The 16,247-nt window shown below is 41.1% G+C and overlaps 1 protein-coding gene across 3 annotated transcripts in view; it reads right to left on the minus strand.

Moving 5' to 3' along the window:
* The window catches only part of KIAA1549L (KIAA1549 like), a 130,885-nt gene that overhangs the window by 71,147 nt on the left and 43,491 nt on the right, over window positions 1-16,247 (minus strand). The window contains exon 2 of one of the 3 annotated variants that reach the window (XM_051804179.1): window positions 427-747. In XM_051804179.1, coding sequence (XP_051660139.1) covers window positions 427-625 — 199 coding nt within the window. In that variant the 5' untranslated portion in view covers window positions 626-747. Of the gene's footprint in view, window positions 1-411; window positions 748-16,247 lie in introns of those variants that run through there. The other 2 variants (XM_051804181.1, XM_051804180.1) reach the window with 2 other exon arrangements.

Consider the following 16,247-nt stretch of genomic DNA (forward strand, 5'->3'; position numbering starts at 1 on the left):
AAAGGAGACCCTTTTCCCACTATTTCTATGAAATGCACTGCTGTCAATCCAATGAAAGGCATGGCCCCTGTAAAGAACTGGGGACCCCTCCTGTGATTCACCACACTGGAATGTACCACACTTAGAGGACTACTTCTGCTTTCACTAACCTGTGAGCTGGCTGAATCTGTGTTGACGAAACCTTCAGGATCTGCAGACAAAGGCACTTTGATGGGCAGTACAGCTGGTTTAGAAAAGTTAATGGTATGAGGTGACCGAATTACCAATGAGGAAGAATGATGGTGATGGAACAGGAGCAAGCATGACTGATCCTGATGAGCTTTCTTTTGAAATGGAGGGTGTTTTTAATGGCATTAGCTGAAGTGGCACAGCTGTACCCGAATGGTGTAGGGGACAATGTGGCAAACATACCAAGTTGAGGCAAACCTGTTTCATCTGCATCTTGAGATGATGACCTCAGAGGCGACTCAGCTGAAACTTCAGCAGGTTCCTGGGATGCACTGTTTCCACTGCCTTGATACAGAGTGGGCAACAGATGCATTTGATCCAAAGTCCTGGTACGTGTGCCAGTCAGCGTGGTTTTTATCATCTGAAGCAAGTCTGCATTCTCCAAAGTCTGCCCCATAGAAATATCAGCTATTGAGGAAGTCTTAGTTTCTGTGGAAGGCCGTGTTGGTGATAGTATAGATCTCCAATTAGGAAAAGATCCTGTAGAAGGAGCATCATTGATATGCTGTCGCCTGATACCTGTAAAATAATAACTAAAATTAATATATTTTTCCCCAAAAGGAAGAGAAGTTGTCTCCTTGCTAGAAATCACTACACAAAATGCATTATGTTTAGTGAAATAAATGAACATTTTTCCTTTGTATTCAAAGTGCATAAAAATTCAGAGTATGTTGAAAAAAAAAAAAAGAAAACACAAAACCCAGTGAAAGGTTCAACACACAGATTACAAACCCCTCAGCTCCTTTCATCTGACAGAAGAATAAGGAAAGCTGCCTTGGCCATACCATTTCAAAATCCTACTTTTAACAGGGATGTTTCAACACAGTAAAAGACACATTCTTAGCTTGGGACAATTCTTGAGGTTATCATGAGTCACCCTGTGCCGAAATATTATGTGAGAAGCTGGGTTTAGAAGCAGTGCAGAAAGGGTATAGGTTTTGACAACCAAGCTTCACTGACTTGGCATGCAGTCTGACATGGGAATAGAGTCAGCATTGGCTGCATTCCTGTAGGATACATCTGGAGGTGCTCATCTTGCCAGTTCTAATAACACATGCAATTATAGACACAAAAGGAAGAAAATAAAATAGGGATGAACATGAGGAGAGGGGGGCAAGATCCAAAACAAATTAGGAAATTAAACTCCTTTTTTGATATGTGCAGATGTACAACACATCATTTCAAACACCAGTTTACTCTACATTCAACACCATAATGTTCCTAGGCTTTGTTTTCTTGAAATGATTACAGTTATTCTCAAATCATAGCATAGGAAGTCTCACATTTGTAGTAATTTAAAGATTAAGATTCACTCAAGAGTAAAATTTAAGGGGGGGGGGCTTTTTTTTCCCCCTCCCCCATGTGAAGACAATAGATCCAAACTCAGCCCTGGCACTGGCTACCCTGCCAGGCTCTGTCCCCTTGCACAGCTAAGCAGAGGCACAATGCAGAGACAGTTCCTGCCCTCCAACTGAAGCACAGCTGGATCAGACACAGAGGATGCCAATCTCCTCCACACCCCTATGAATCACTCAGCATATGATGGTGTGGAAGAGCAACCAGGGGCAGATCCTGAGACACATAAAATGACCCAGACATCAGTTCCAGCCACCCACAAACCCAAGGGTCAGCAGAGCCAACAGCACCAAATGGGATCAGCCCACACAGGCAGGAGCCAGCAGCAGAAAACCTTACGGTGCAAGAGAGGAAAACGGGTCATGTTGCACCTATTTAAAGTTAAGCTTCTTTCTTTCTACAATTTTTTCTCTTCCTAAATTTCTACACAGCCCATCATCCATATGCACAGGCCATAGTAGATGATTAGACCAGATCCCTCAGGCTCCTGTCTGCATTCAACAGGAGGGTGCTGGAATTATGTTCAGCATGACATTTTCTCTAAAAAAAAAAAAAAAAATAAAAATCCACCCCCCCCCAAAAAAAAACCAACAAGAAAACCAAAAACGAAGACCCAAACCAATGACATATCTTCCATTACATCTTTGTATTTCAGAGCTTTATTAAGCTGTGGTGAAGAATGGCCATTATTATCTCCTCCACTAAAATGCAAGAATGAATATAGACTCCAGAAGCAATTTTTTTTTTTTTTGGGGAAACAGCTCCAGAATGGTCAACAGAACAGAGCTCTGCCCTCCTAGCAACCAAAAAAGTGTCCAGACCTTTCACCTAACACAGGCTACCTTGCACAGTAGCAATTTGGAAAAAGGTAGAGGTAGGCAGACACGGGGCTCCCCATGGCAATGAGAGATCAGCAGGCTAAGGGGGAGCCCAATCTGCCTTTATGAAGCTCCACCAGAAGGTCAGTGGGCTGAACAGAAGGCTCCAGAGTCCAACAGGGAACCTGACCCACCAGGAGAGGTTTGTAGCACAGAAATGATGCCTTTGTATTGGGGCCCTAGTGATGTGTCATCAGGGGACCAGAGACCCACATGACTGGTGTGGCCTGGTTTCTGACATTGTAAATGCTCCACCCTTTGTAGGAAAGCACATCGTGTTCTAGACTGTGTTTTGGTGGCTTTTCCTTCCGTGTTACAGTCTGGTAGCTTTTTAACAGAAGGTAGGAAAGGAGACGACATATTTTGCTCAACTAGAATGGATTCAAACATGCTTGAAATTAAGAACCAGATGATATGCTTTGCAAAATAAGGCTCTGGGCAAGCCGCAGCTTAAATTTCTGTGAGGCCATCTCTGCTGATGAAGTCATCATTACCTGATCTGTTAGACTTCTAAATGTCTTATTTCACCTCAGAACTAAAAGGCCATACTGAAAAGTGAATGCAAAGCCTTCATGGGGGATTTTTCTAGCACTTAGTCCTAGCATGAGTCCTAAGGGGAAATCAAACAAGTCAACGTTCTCTTGTTTTCTAAAATAGCAAAATCAGTCAACATCAATCAGCACACAGTCTGCACCATCCCTCACGTGTTTCTTCACACGTTGGTTTAATGAGAATGATTATGAGAAGAGAGAAAACACAACCTGAAAAAAAGCACTGAATTGATGTTACTGCATCTTGACAAGGAGTTACAAAAAGCTCAAATATTGCAAAGGAGGTAAAACGCTGAATAAAAATATCCCATAACCACTGCTTAATTCTGGTCCTTCAGTTCTTGTTCCTTCCATTCCACACCAACTGCCAATTCCTCTGTTTATGGCCATTAATGAAGCAAAGCTCTTGAGTTACTTAAGCTTCAAGAAAATTATACAATATTCTGAAACCTATGTACGATGCTGGCAAATTTTCTTTCATTCTACCCCTATGAAAAGATATTGATTATCTATTTCAAACTTCTGCCATAAATTCAACATCCTGGTAGTACCTACACACAGCATGCAAAAGGCAAGATTACCCTTGCAATGCAGGCAGTTTAAACTGAAGTACACATACTCTTTGCTTGAGAATTGTTAGGATGATACCAACTGCTACAGATCCTTACAGAAAACTGAGCAAACTAGGACTGCAGCATGGAAAAAGGGAAGACAGGAAAACATTTCACTTCTACATCTATCAGCAGCTGGACACACTTGATGAAGGAAAAGACAACCAATTCAAATCAAAATGAAAGTTGCAATGAGAACTCCACCCAGCGTGCTCCACCACTGAACCTTGCTTGTACACACCTGTAGCTGTTCTTTATGCCTCTGGATTACATGTTATTCTTTCATACTTCAGGCTACTGACTAACCACCACATCCAACAATCCTAAAACCCATTTAGCAGTAACCTCATTACAACGACCATCATCGATTAGGGTTATTTCCATTAGCCGTAATGAGAAACATCTCTAATATGTCACAGCAGGAAGTTAAAAATTGATCCAGTTTAGAGAAAATCACAGTTTTAGCATTTCTGAGCCCCGTTGTGAACACAGAAAGGAGTGATAGGGACCAAATAAGAACACAGAAGAGACTCTCATCCCTTCCTTCTAGTCAAGTAAAAAGGGTAGCACTCTGTGCTGTCCAAAGGTTGAAGGTGATGCACACAAGTAATTAATATGTGACAGCAAAAAAGGGTAATGAATTACGACTTCTGCCCTTTCTCCTGAGACACCACAGTTGCAATGTTATTGTTCACACAGGTTTGGTTATTTCCAGTCAGACAACTAGTTGGTAAGAAAATCTCCCCTGGAAAAAAGTAGTGGCTAATGAAAATGCCCATATATCCCAGTAAGCCTGTAAGTTCTGTTTCACAGAATCACAGAAAATCTCGAGTTGTAAGGAATCCATAAGGATCATCAAGTCCAATTCCCTACTCCTTGCAGGACTTATAAGGCTAAACTATAGACTAAGAGCATCATCCAGATGCTCCTTGAACACCGGCAGGATTGTTGTTCCCTGGGGAACCTGTTTTAGTCACTGATCACCTTCTCAGTGAAAAACCTTTTCCTATGGTTGAATCTGAACTTCCCCTGAAGTTTTATCCCATTTCCTCATGTCCTGTCACTGGTCACCAGAGATCAGCACCCACCTCTGCCGCCACCTATGAGGACAGTGTAGACTGCAAAGAGAAAAAAACCCTCAGCCTTCTCTTCTCCAAGCTGGACAGCTACTTCTTCCAAGCCTTGCCCTCAAGTTCTTTCATCATCTTCATCACCCTGCTCTGGACACACTCTAATAATTTGATGTCCTTCTTATATGGAGGTGCCCAAAACTGCACAGAGGTGGAGACACACCAGTGCAGTATGTGAAGAGATCAAACTGCTCATCTGTACTGCAGATATTTGAAACCATGGTTCTGTTTGCTTTATGCCATAATAAGGCAAAGATCTATAACAAGCAAGGTGAGAGTTCTGTGGGTGCTGCAGCAATGCTCGTGGTTTGCAAGAACAGCAAGAACAGCAGCCAGGGAGAAGCCTGGGGGATCCCACAGCAGAGCTCCTCCCGGGACAGGTGAGTATCTGTTTGTTAACACGCTCACAAAACAAATTCAGCTCCAACTGAATCAAAAAATCAAATATCTGGGATTTGAACATTTCCCTCCACAAAAAGCCTAAAGCAAAAAAACAAAGAAAAAGTATGAGAATATCAGTGGAATAACAGCCTACAGCTCTACTGAAGGGAACACAGGGACTATCCAGAGCTTCCCTCACTGCCATGGCAGGAGAGAAACATCATTTTGCCACTTCTGAGCCATTGCAAAATATCAGCTGAAAGGGATCTTCAATAACAGAAGACTTTTGTTGTCTTGACTTCCATTGCATTACTTACAGATCATCTGGATCACTAACATTTAAGAGTGAGGCAGATAAAGAGGACATTTGGAAATTTTATTGCATGACTGACAAAGACATCTTCCCATTACAGGTCAGGTATGTATCTTTTCATAACCTTCAGCACATTGAGGAGAGGATTTCAATTTTCAAATAAATTTGCTTTAATTATTCATTTCTGAGGAGAAAAAAAATATAGAAAATAATCCTCAACTTCTATTAACTACTGTAAAGGCTAAATTTTAATAATACAACAGTATCTACATAAGAGTAACCATAGCCCTAAGGGAAAGGATGACAAAAATAACTTTAAAAATAATCTTTTTTAACAGAAGGTAGGAAAGAAGATGACATATTTTGCTCAACTAGGATCTTTAAAAATCTTTAATCTTTGAAAACTTGTGAGAAACACAATTATTTATAAACATACATAAAAACAACCACCTACTTACAAGTATTGCTGAGACACTATTTACCACTTTACCCCACTCTACCCAGTACTAGAGAGCACTGTCCTAGGGCTGCATCTCCTCTTAAAAACAACGCCACTATTAAATCAAAAGTGCATTTGTTTTCCCCTTCTTATGTTTCCTGCTTATTATTGCTTTACCATTGCTTTCATCACTGAGTGATGAAAGATCAGATGTGACTGGTATGGGATACAATAAGGAAATAAACAGAAAAAGAGTCTCTGTTACAGCAATGGAAAAAGGCACCACCCTACTCACAGGGTTATGCAATTTACTTCTGTTGAAGAACATTAAGCCTACACAGTATGATGATAGCACCACTTCAGTTTTCTAAAATTATCTCTTTTTTTTTATTATTCCTTAAGAGTTTACAATTGGAAAAATGGCACAAGAAATACAGATTTCAAGAGCAAAAGGATATGAAATATGCTACCAGTGAAAGACACAAATACTCAGCAAAGCATTTATAAAAATAGCTATATAGCACATCAAAATTTTGCTCACTGTGCAGAATGGCAAAAATTATGCCTTCATCATATGTTCTTCCAGTCATACATTGATGAAACTGTTACACCACAACCTGTATATCCCATACATCTCACGTTTGGCATCATTCCATAGACATTTGCAGCTTAATTCCACAACTTTTGCATCACATTTAACCCGTGTTTTCCAGTCCTGTCAACGAGCCAACCTACACACACACCTCCTGAGCCCTGGCTCACACCCCCCAACCAAGCCACGCCTGGTTTTGTGGCCAGTGTGCTTTGTGTTCAACCTCAGAGGAATCTGCCTAAAGGGATCACCAGGCTCAGCCAAGGCTCTGGAAGAGAGAACAACTGTGTTTTTGGCACCTGACAAACCCACAGCTACTACAGCAGGAATGGATGGTGGAGAGGCTGAGAAAACTGCTTCCTTGGGACTGCACTGTGACAACAAAGTGAAGGTAAAGAAACCACCAAACTAAATCCTGTTCTTCACAGATATCTCCTTAACATCAATTTCTTTAAGCAGATTCTAGGAAAAGTTTATAGCAGTTCACTAAATGGATTCTCACATTGGTTTCAGCTGTAACTTTTCCCAAATTAGATCTTGACCTTCCAAACCCAAAACTCTGTCCTGAAGGATTTAAACTCAGATCATCTTACCAGCCCCTGAGGTTGTTTACACCCTAGCCTCTATTTACCTGTAACAGTCAATGTCTACAAGAGCCAGTCATTAAAGAAAAAAACCACGATCTCCCATCAAAAAAAGCCCTGTTCCCAGTGATCTTAGGAAATTATACCTGAAAAGTATTGATAATTTATTTTTGACAACCAGGAAAAAATAGTTTGTCCCTATACCACCAGAATTCTGTTGAAATTAAACAGCTTTTCAGTGAGGGAAAACTGTATGAGAAGGTACCATGCCACACAAGGTTTTCTTTTCAACAAATAAAAGTTTGGGCTTTATGATAAATAATAGAAAAACACTTGGACATAATATTCAGTGAGTTTACTTGCACTGCCATGTATTTTCTCACACGAAAAAAATCAAAGCAGCAGCCTTTTCTGTTGGGAATGTTGGTGCACCTTCCCCACCGGCACAGACAGGGCTCCCTTTGGATCCCAAGGGAAATGCTCCAGCAGCAAAGCTTTGCATCAGGGACAACCTTTTGGCTGCGAACTTAAAACACAGGGCTGCAACGAAAAACGCACTTCTCTCCTTCTTTTGACGTGTCCTGCCTTCATTGCTTACCCAGCCCAAATGTCAGCTGGCTGGGATTCGGGAGAGCCGAGCCCAGCCGGGGCTGCAAAGGCTCCACGGCTGTCACCAACATTGCTCCAGGACCCGACAGGCTGGTGCGACTCGTACCAAGTGCCAGCCTCGCCTGGGGCTGAAACGTGTCTCCTTCTCCACACAGGCGGCTCTGCGGGGAGGTTTAATCGGGTCCAGCAACCGGGAGGGAAGGGAAGAGCAAGAGAGAGACACAAGACACCGGCCAGGGCGAAAAAAAAAAAAAAAACCACCGCGCTCCTGTCACGGAGGAGACAATTCTGCCACCGGCAATTCCAGCTGCATCATCTGCATGTTGTATTCACGGAGCAGATGTTCAGCTGGATCATTAGGAAATGCAGGCAAGAGCGTGGCAGAGGAGGATTTCATCACCACGCCGTGCGAGTGGGATAATTGCACATAATCATATAGAAATCAGGACCTGCTGTGGGGGCTCTTGCCCTTGCTCCCACTGAATGCATCCATCACCACTTCTGCTTGACTTTATCCAGTTATTCACAGAATTTCAGTGAATAAATGACATATATATATATATTTATATTTATCCTTTAAATTCTTATTGCTTTGTCAGCAACACTTTTAGGATCAATGCTTTTGTGAGCCTGACACCCTGCTTCATCACGCCTGCTTATCTGGTTATTTGTAAACAGATATTTACACTAACTTTTGCAAAGGAATTGTGTTTATTCAGGAAAGTTGCTATAGATATGCTAGCATCAGCATAAATGATTTAATGAACAATGTAGCAAAACCAATTCAAGGTCACTGGGAACATGCAGTAACAAAGCTGCCAGTTCTCCTGCTTTTACCTTGAGTCTTACAACAGTTGAGAGGTTTTTTCTATGAAACAAACAAAAGAAACAAAACATCCCAAAAAAATCCCTTCAGAGAAACAGGCTGTATTCGTATTTGAGTCTTCATTCTTTACATGAAAATTCTCAGGTCTTGTGGTTGTGGGATAAAAGAAAACTAAAATATTTTAAAATGCTGAAATTTTTAAGCAAATCACATTTTTACAGGATGGGTTTAAGTTTTTATTTTAAATTTCCAGAGCTAGGATAAACTATAAGGGTGGCACTAAATTATCAAAGAGCACAAAAAGAGTTTGGGGGCCAAATTCTTGCCTTCTTAGACTATTTGAGCATTAGGCAGCAAAGCACAGGAGATGTGTAGCAGTTTTGCCACTGTCAGTAGCAAGGCAGGCAATGATGGCACAGCTTTATTATTATATGCAATAAAAACATGTTTTCTTAACTGGAAGCTACTCCTTTAACAAAGGTTTCAGAGTTTAAACTGCCCAGAAAAATCAAATACAAGAGGAGACTGAAGAGAACTCCTGCTAAAAGCCATTTATATTATTCTACAAAGAAAAAAAAAAATATTCTCTGCAGAACTTTCTTAAGGAAAGGACAGTGCTTTCAAAAGGCTGAACCGTGGGCCAAATTACATAATACAATGTACATTTTGACATGCTTGCTGGGCAACTGCGAATGTTCCCTTGAGCCAAAAAGCTTTCTGCTCACCAACCCAAGCACACTCATCGAGGGAATCTGTTTTGCACGTAACATTTGAGGCCATGACCCGTGAGGGGAGAAGACCCTCTGGACCATGGCTCTGCCACCAGCACGAGGAGGGCGACTCACCCAACCCACTGCAGCGGCAGCAGCTTCTGCCACCCTGCCCAAAGCTCCACTCCCCAACCAAGGGGAAATCCCCACGCTGGGGCAGTACCAGAAGCCTAAACTAGGACACCAAAACCAGGATGTGCAGGTGCTTTTTCCTCAGGTGGTGCAGGGGTGACACCTCCAGCAAATGGGAGGAAGCCAACAGGCAGGTTGGGAGCACAGGCACCTTCAGCCACTGCTGCTGGTGACTGAGCTCAAGTGTTACTCGTTGAGTGCTGTTCATTTTACTATGAGCAGGCCCAGGAGCAGGGACCACTTGGATTACACTGCACATTATACACCAAAACAGTTCCAGAGGAAAATGAAATCCAAGCATTGCTGATAATCACATCCCATCCACCTCACACGTACACGTACCAGGGGCATCAGCTGTGGAAGGGGGCATTCTGTGGCTGAAGCTGATCATTGTGCAAAACAAATCCCTGACACTGCATCCAAACAACCCCAATATTTATTAATTTCAACTTATTTCAGGGCTTCGAAGTTTCAGTTACTACACCCAACCCACTCACAAGTTCCGAGGGCAGGGAAGGACAAGCCCTCTGCTTTCCAAGGACCATTTCAGGCCAAGGCATGAAGGGCAGACAGGGAGGCTGTGCCCTGGGTACCCCCGTGCTTGCCCTGGAAGACACAGAGCCAGATCCTATTTGGGGTCTGTTCCAGCAAGATAACCAGGAGAGAAGTTAATCCTCTCTAAGGAAAGATAGGATCTCAGAGGTGCCAAGTATACAGGATCAATACAAGGACAGAGGTTTCCACAATGTCTTTTGCTACTTTCAAGTCCTTGCCATTGCCTGTGATGAAGGATGAAGAGGTAAAGACCAGGAAAGAAATGGAGGTCACACACAGAAGCATCCTGCTTTCTCTGTCTGCATAGTGTTCAGTGTTGCCCCACTGATAATGCTTTCAAAGTGTAAAAGTCATTGCTCTTAAAAAAATTAATTTAAAAAAATATTGATTTTTTTTTTTAGATTAGAAACTTCCTGTTCACATTGAAGAGAGGATGTGAAAAGACCCCTCGACTTTTGAAGTAAATAACTTTTTTTTTTTAAAAAAATGCAACAAAACAATAATAAAATACCAATTCTATTCTCTCTTCAAGATTTGCCCCAAATAACCAGGATTTATCCATCCTGGCATACAATGCAATTTCTGAACCCAAAAAAGTGAAATCCGTTACATAGCCCCAGAATGCACAAAAGTTAAAGCAGTGAATGTATGAGATCCACTACTATGAATGAGACAAAAGACAAATATTTAGCAGAAATCTGACACACTCTTCTTTGGAGGGGACTTTTTCTTATGCCATGAATGAGACCACAAACATTAGCTGTTGCTGAGAAAGAGTCCATGTAAAGTGCTTATTTTTTTCTTAGATTAGAAAAATTCTATTCCTGAGCAGGATTGACAGCACTGAAGGTAAAGGACAGCTGCCTTATAAGGCTTTGGGTTTTTTCCTCTATCCACTTAAAAAGGACAAACTAGGGAGAAAGTTTTATACACATCATCTTAACTTGTTCTTTCTTATATATTTACTCTTCAGAAAGCATCAATTTAAAGGCAATCCCTTGAAAAAAAAAATCTGATTTTTTTCTATTTTAGTTCAATATTGCCCTTTGATTCCTACCTCTTACAAATGTAGCAATGGCTCAGTCTCAAAAGGGGGGAAATCACTTTCCCATGAAGGAAACTTTCAGCTTCCAGGAAGCTGTCAGAGAACTTCCTGAGGTCAAGTCAGGATAGTGAAGCAGCAACTAAAGTCTTCTGAACAAATCAACCTGCAACTTTGCTATGACCTGGAGTGGACAGTCAACATGAAATACAATATACATTACAATTAAAAATTACATCTTAATGAACAATGCATATAAACTACGTAATTAAATCTTAAGCTCCTTGTCTGCTAGACAGTAGATGAAGACAGGCTAGAAGCTATCATGACAATGTTTAAAAACTATTTCCATTTTCTGTTACTTTCACTGTGCTTTGCACAGCCCATTAGTCTTTATTTTCAGGTCCTTTATTTTCTTTGCTGCATAAAAGTGGCAATAGCTCAAGTTTACAGCAATATGTTGCCTCATTTCACTTTCTCACCTCTTGGAAATCAATGCAAATAGTTATCTGAAAGAACAGCAGTACTGCCTGTAATAAAAAACCCCAGTGACCCTTACTGACAGAGTACAAGAGGCTAAAAGCACCAAGGGGGAGCCCAGTCACCAGTGGTGAAAAGGTTAAATAACTGCCCAGCCAAATCTAACTTTTCAGCCATTAATTAAAATCCAGAAGAAATGTCATACAGATGCAAATACATGAGAACTGCTTCTGAATCTGAAAAATCAGTGCTAACACTGGCAAACTGTGGGGTTTGCCAAGAATTCTGGAGAATTAGCTGAGCTCCCAGCACAGCTCTGGGCTCCCCTGAGAGCAATGCACACTCAGATCACCACCAGGATGCATCTGCTCCTCACCTATTTCCCTGCAAAAGCGATGGATCTGTCTGCCTCATTTGGGGAGCCCCACCCCTCATACAGAGAGCTTGGTCCTATACAGGCCGTACCCCTGCACCTCCCATCTTCAGACAAAAGTTATATATTCCACAGGGGTTCGGTATTTAATTTACAGGTATCAAAGCCACACACCTAAAGCTCACAAAGACCCAAACACAGGGATAAAGCAGGTAGATGTACTCAAAGACTGTAGCTCTGCGCTTGCAGTGGCTGCCTGAACACAGAAAATGCCAGTACTAATCAGTGATGTGGTGTGAAAAACTTGATTCTTTTCCCCAAGATAAAGGCATTAGCATTTTCTGTCAGATCATTAGACAACATCTTCCCTGTGAAATGACAGGAGTCCCCCAAAAAATAATTTTAAAAAGCAGGATCATTGCTACAGGGACAATAATATTTTAGTAATAGCTGAGTCACTTTTAATTGTAAAACCAGTAAATGGTTAACGATTACCAAAGTGAGCAGCTGGTTTCTCAAAAACAAGACCCACTGCCTGGAAGAAAGGGCATTATTAGAAAGAAAAGATGCTGCTATTTCCAGATAGTTCCTGAACAGCACTGCACAAGTTGGTGGATCTCCTAAATTAAAATCACCAAAGTGTTATCGGAACGTTTGGGGCTCGCAATAGACAATAGTTAAAAGATTCCCTCTGAAAAGATTAAAACAAGCCAAATAAGATGTACTTATTTGGCAATATGATTTTCCTGGCTGCCTTCTGTTGTGCTTGTTCATGGAACTCACATGTTCCATCACACTGCACCCAACAGGATGGCAAACATGGCTCTGGCAGGAAAGCAGTCGAAAATCTTCCCTCTTGGATGTCCAACTGAACCCCATCTTTCTAACTTCTAATTTAACTCTGAACTAAACCCCCAAAAAGCCCATCTCTGTGACTCACTCTGGCTACTGCCAAGACATTTCTTGTCACTCGATTGCTGCTCTTTTTGATAAAGTTTCATAAGATTCTGTTCTCCAGAAATTTCTGGAAGCTATTTCTAAAAACAGCCTCTAACAAAAACAGACCCTAATTTCTTTCCAACCACTCAGTTAATCTTTAGGGACATGCGTGGTCACTTCTAACAAAAAGAGAAAGATGATGCCCTACTCAGACAAGGCTTTTCCTTTGTACCTACACCGTGGAAACATTTTGCATTCATGTCAGTATAACTAAATATCTGGATTTTAAAGCTCTCAGACTAACCAGGATTTTAGGAGCTTTACTGCTACACTGTCAAACACATGCACTATACAGCATTTAAGAAGGTTTTCCATTAATCTGCTCTATGCTGGTATTGTTATTTAAATGAGATAATTCAAACGAGATAGGGATAACCAGGGGAAACTAATGAATATGGGGTATTTTTTCAATATTAAATAAAGACATATGAAGAGAAAAGGCATGAAGGAGGAAGGTGCTAAAACTGTCAGGTCATGAAGTGATTCATTGCTCTTTTTACTAAATTAAAAGTTACTCAGCTGTCAAAGTATCAGCATTAAGATCCAAGTGCCTGATGCTACTCAAAAGAAATCCTGACCATCCCAGGCTTTGCTCCAGGTAAGACAAGAAGCACAAGGTGCAAGTGTCTTCCCATAACATTCCTGACAGGTGACATATTGAACAAATCAGGGCAGCGCCTCAGCAAATTCCTTAAGTCAGATTTATACCACTTCCGTGTACTTTTTCAACACACACACTTCCTCGCTGTCAAGATTTACTGGCCTGGATGTCAGGACAACATGAGCACAAACATGGCCACACAGGTGACACTTATGAGAACTAGTTCTCATTCAGAGGTTGCTGCTTCTCTTTCACAGATTGGGACACTGGTTCAGTGAGCTGGTGACTTCATGGGTGAACCTGAACTTTACTGTGAGTACAGCAAAGAGTCACAGTGGGGATGGTGAACATATGAAAAAAGATCAGAAGATGCTCATGACGCTCACACAAGCAGGAGAAAAAAAAGCCTGTAAATTATCTTCTCAAATATCCATTTGGCTCAGGTACATCTACCCTGTGACTTTTAAAGTTCTCCCAATGAAGGGTGCTTCTCTGCCACCTTTCCCTCAAGGATCTATCCTTCCCTGCAAGCCCCAACAGGAACACCAGCACGAGCTGTGGGACCTATCCTGCTCCCCAAGAGCTCTCACACCTCACCTATGGCAGCTCTGTCTGCTTTCCTGCCCCTTGTAATGCTCCAAGGGTCCCAGGTAGAAGTGTAGATCAACTGCTGAGCCAAAGGCGAGTGAGCACAGAGGGGTTAATACCCAGAGTTAAGTAATTAACCATAGAGGGTTAATAATCAGAGCTCATTGGGCAAAAGTTAGCCAAGGAGAAAGGCTGTTTTGCACAGTGCCAAAGGGGCTGCACTGAAAGGGCAAAGAAAAGCAGCTGGGGGGGTGGGGGGGGAAGAAAAGAAAAATCAAGACATGTTCTGGTTTCACAATTATCTATGACCAGTGACAGATCAGACTTGAGCAGCAGAAGAAGAGCCCAAAATGCTCCTTTGCACCTGTGTAACAAGAGCACAGCAAGGTGAACATCACTCTTCAAGCAATCCTTCAAACTGCTGGAGATCCCTCTGGCCCCACAAGCAGAGACACACGAGACCCCCTACCTTGATGTCTGGGCTCAAAGGCAGGTGCTATTCTGAACTACCTTAAACTGAAGCCAAATGCTTTATTTGGAGGAAAGGGCAGAAATGAGATTGTAAATTCTGGTCATAGTCTAAAAGTTTGTCTGGCTGGCTTTCACATTAATTTCTTTTTCGTGGTTTCACGAAAAGTGATCTGAATCTTAAATAAAGACTAACAATTAATTTCATTCTTCACTGGCTACTGCTTTTTCATTAACAGGTGATGCTTAAAATAGTACAAGCAATGTTCCCAAAATTCCAATTAAAAAAAACTAAATAACAACTATTTTCTGCAGGAATCAAAGATTTGTCATCTCAGAAACTGTAATTTCAAAGTGATAAATATGCTTCAGCCACATTCCCTTCCTACAAACTACCAGGCACCATATTTCTCATCCAAAAGCTTCTTTCATTGCAGTACTTATTTAAAACTCTGCCTAGACATATTAAAATGTTGACAATAAGAGGAATAAATTTTGACAACAGAACAAAGTATATTACCTTGCTTAATAGCATCAATCACGGGATCTCAGTTTGCAGCTGTCACAATGAGCCTGCACTGCTATGAAATAAGATGGCTCATTGGCAGTGCAAAGTTTGGCTAGAAGCTAAAAAATTAATACTGCACATTTATCCCCATCATAAAGACACAATGCTACAGCATAGCAGTGGATTAAAAAGGGAGCCCATATTACAGGGTGAGCCAGGATATGATTAAACTCTGTCTCCCTGACTGAGACTTGTGTTCTACCATGAAAGAACAATTTTCTTATCATCTGAGGAAGGTCTCAGACAGCAGCATTTGCACAAATACCAACTCCATTTGTTTATGAGAACTATTTAAATCAAAATAAGGCCTGCTTTCTACTTTTCTTCTTAGTTTTTTTTTTTAATTATTTACAGAAATACATTTCAGCCTATTGTAAGCATAGCAAATCTAATCCCCACTGCCCTGACCTACCATTATCACCTGAGTTTTAGTAAAGTAAGTGTAAAGCTCATCTTAATTCCAGTCACTTAATACCATCTCATCCCAGGAGGGGACTGGAAGTAGAAACATTATATATTGACTCTTGTTTTAAAACCATCCTTTCTACATCAGTTGTATAAATCAGCCTTAATGCAAGTAAGGCTAGACACTCATCTGTTGATCTGACAGCACTTTGATCTTGCTTAGCACAGCTGCAAACAGGTGCAAGAGCAGCAGGGCAAGGATGAATCACACCTGCTGCAACTGTACCTGCCTCAGCATTCCACTGCATCTCAAATCCAGCCAGTGAGTGCCAGGATGTGCTCTTGAAAATTTGTGGTTTGTTTGTTTTTGTTGTTTTTTTTGTTTTTTTTTAAAAAAGCTCATAAAAATATCCCAGAAACCATCAATTATTTTTATTTATTTTATTATTTTCCCCTTTTTTTTTTCTTTCTTTCTTAATTTTGGTCCCCAGCTTTCAGGGGGATTCAAGGTTAACGAGAAAAGAAAAAGTATAAAAGAGACTTGTGAGCAATCACCCAGCAGCACATCCAGTCAGGCCAGGTGTAAAAGCAATAGAAATAGTACATGAATACTCCTGAAGGCAAGTCACACTTTCTGAATTCCAATGAGAAATACATTAATTTTTATTTTAATTCCTGTCTTGTAGCTTTTTCTTTTTTTGGCAAGCTATTCTGTTAGCCACCTTCATTCTCAGATATCACCATCATGTGAAAAGAGATATGTGGAAA

The sequence above is a fragment of the Manacus candei genome, unplaced genomic scaffold (assembly GCF_025592945.1).
Source record: "Manacus candei isolate 608988 ecotype Guabito, Panama unplaced genomic scaffold, ASM2559294v1 h1tg000060l, whole genome shotgun sequence".
NCBI lineage: Eukaryota > Metazoa > Chordata > Aves > Passeriformes > Pipridae > Manacus > Manacus candei.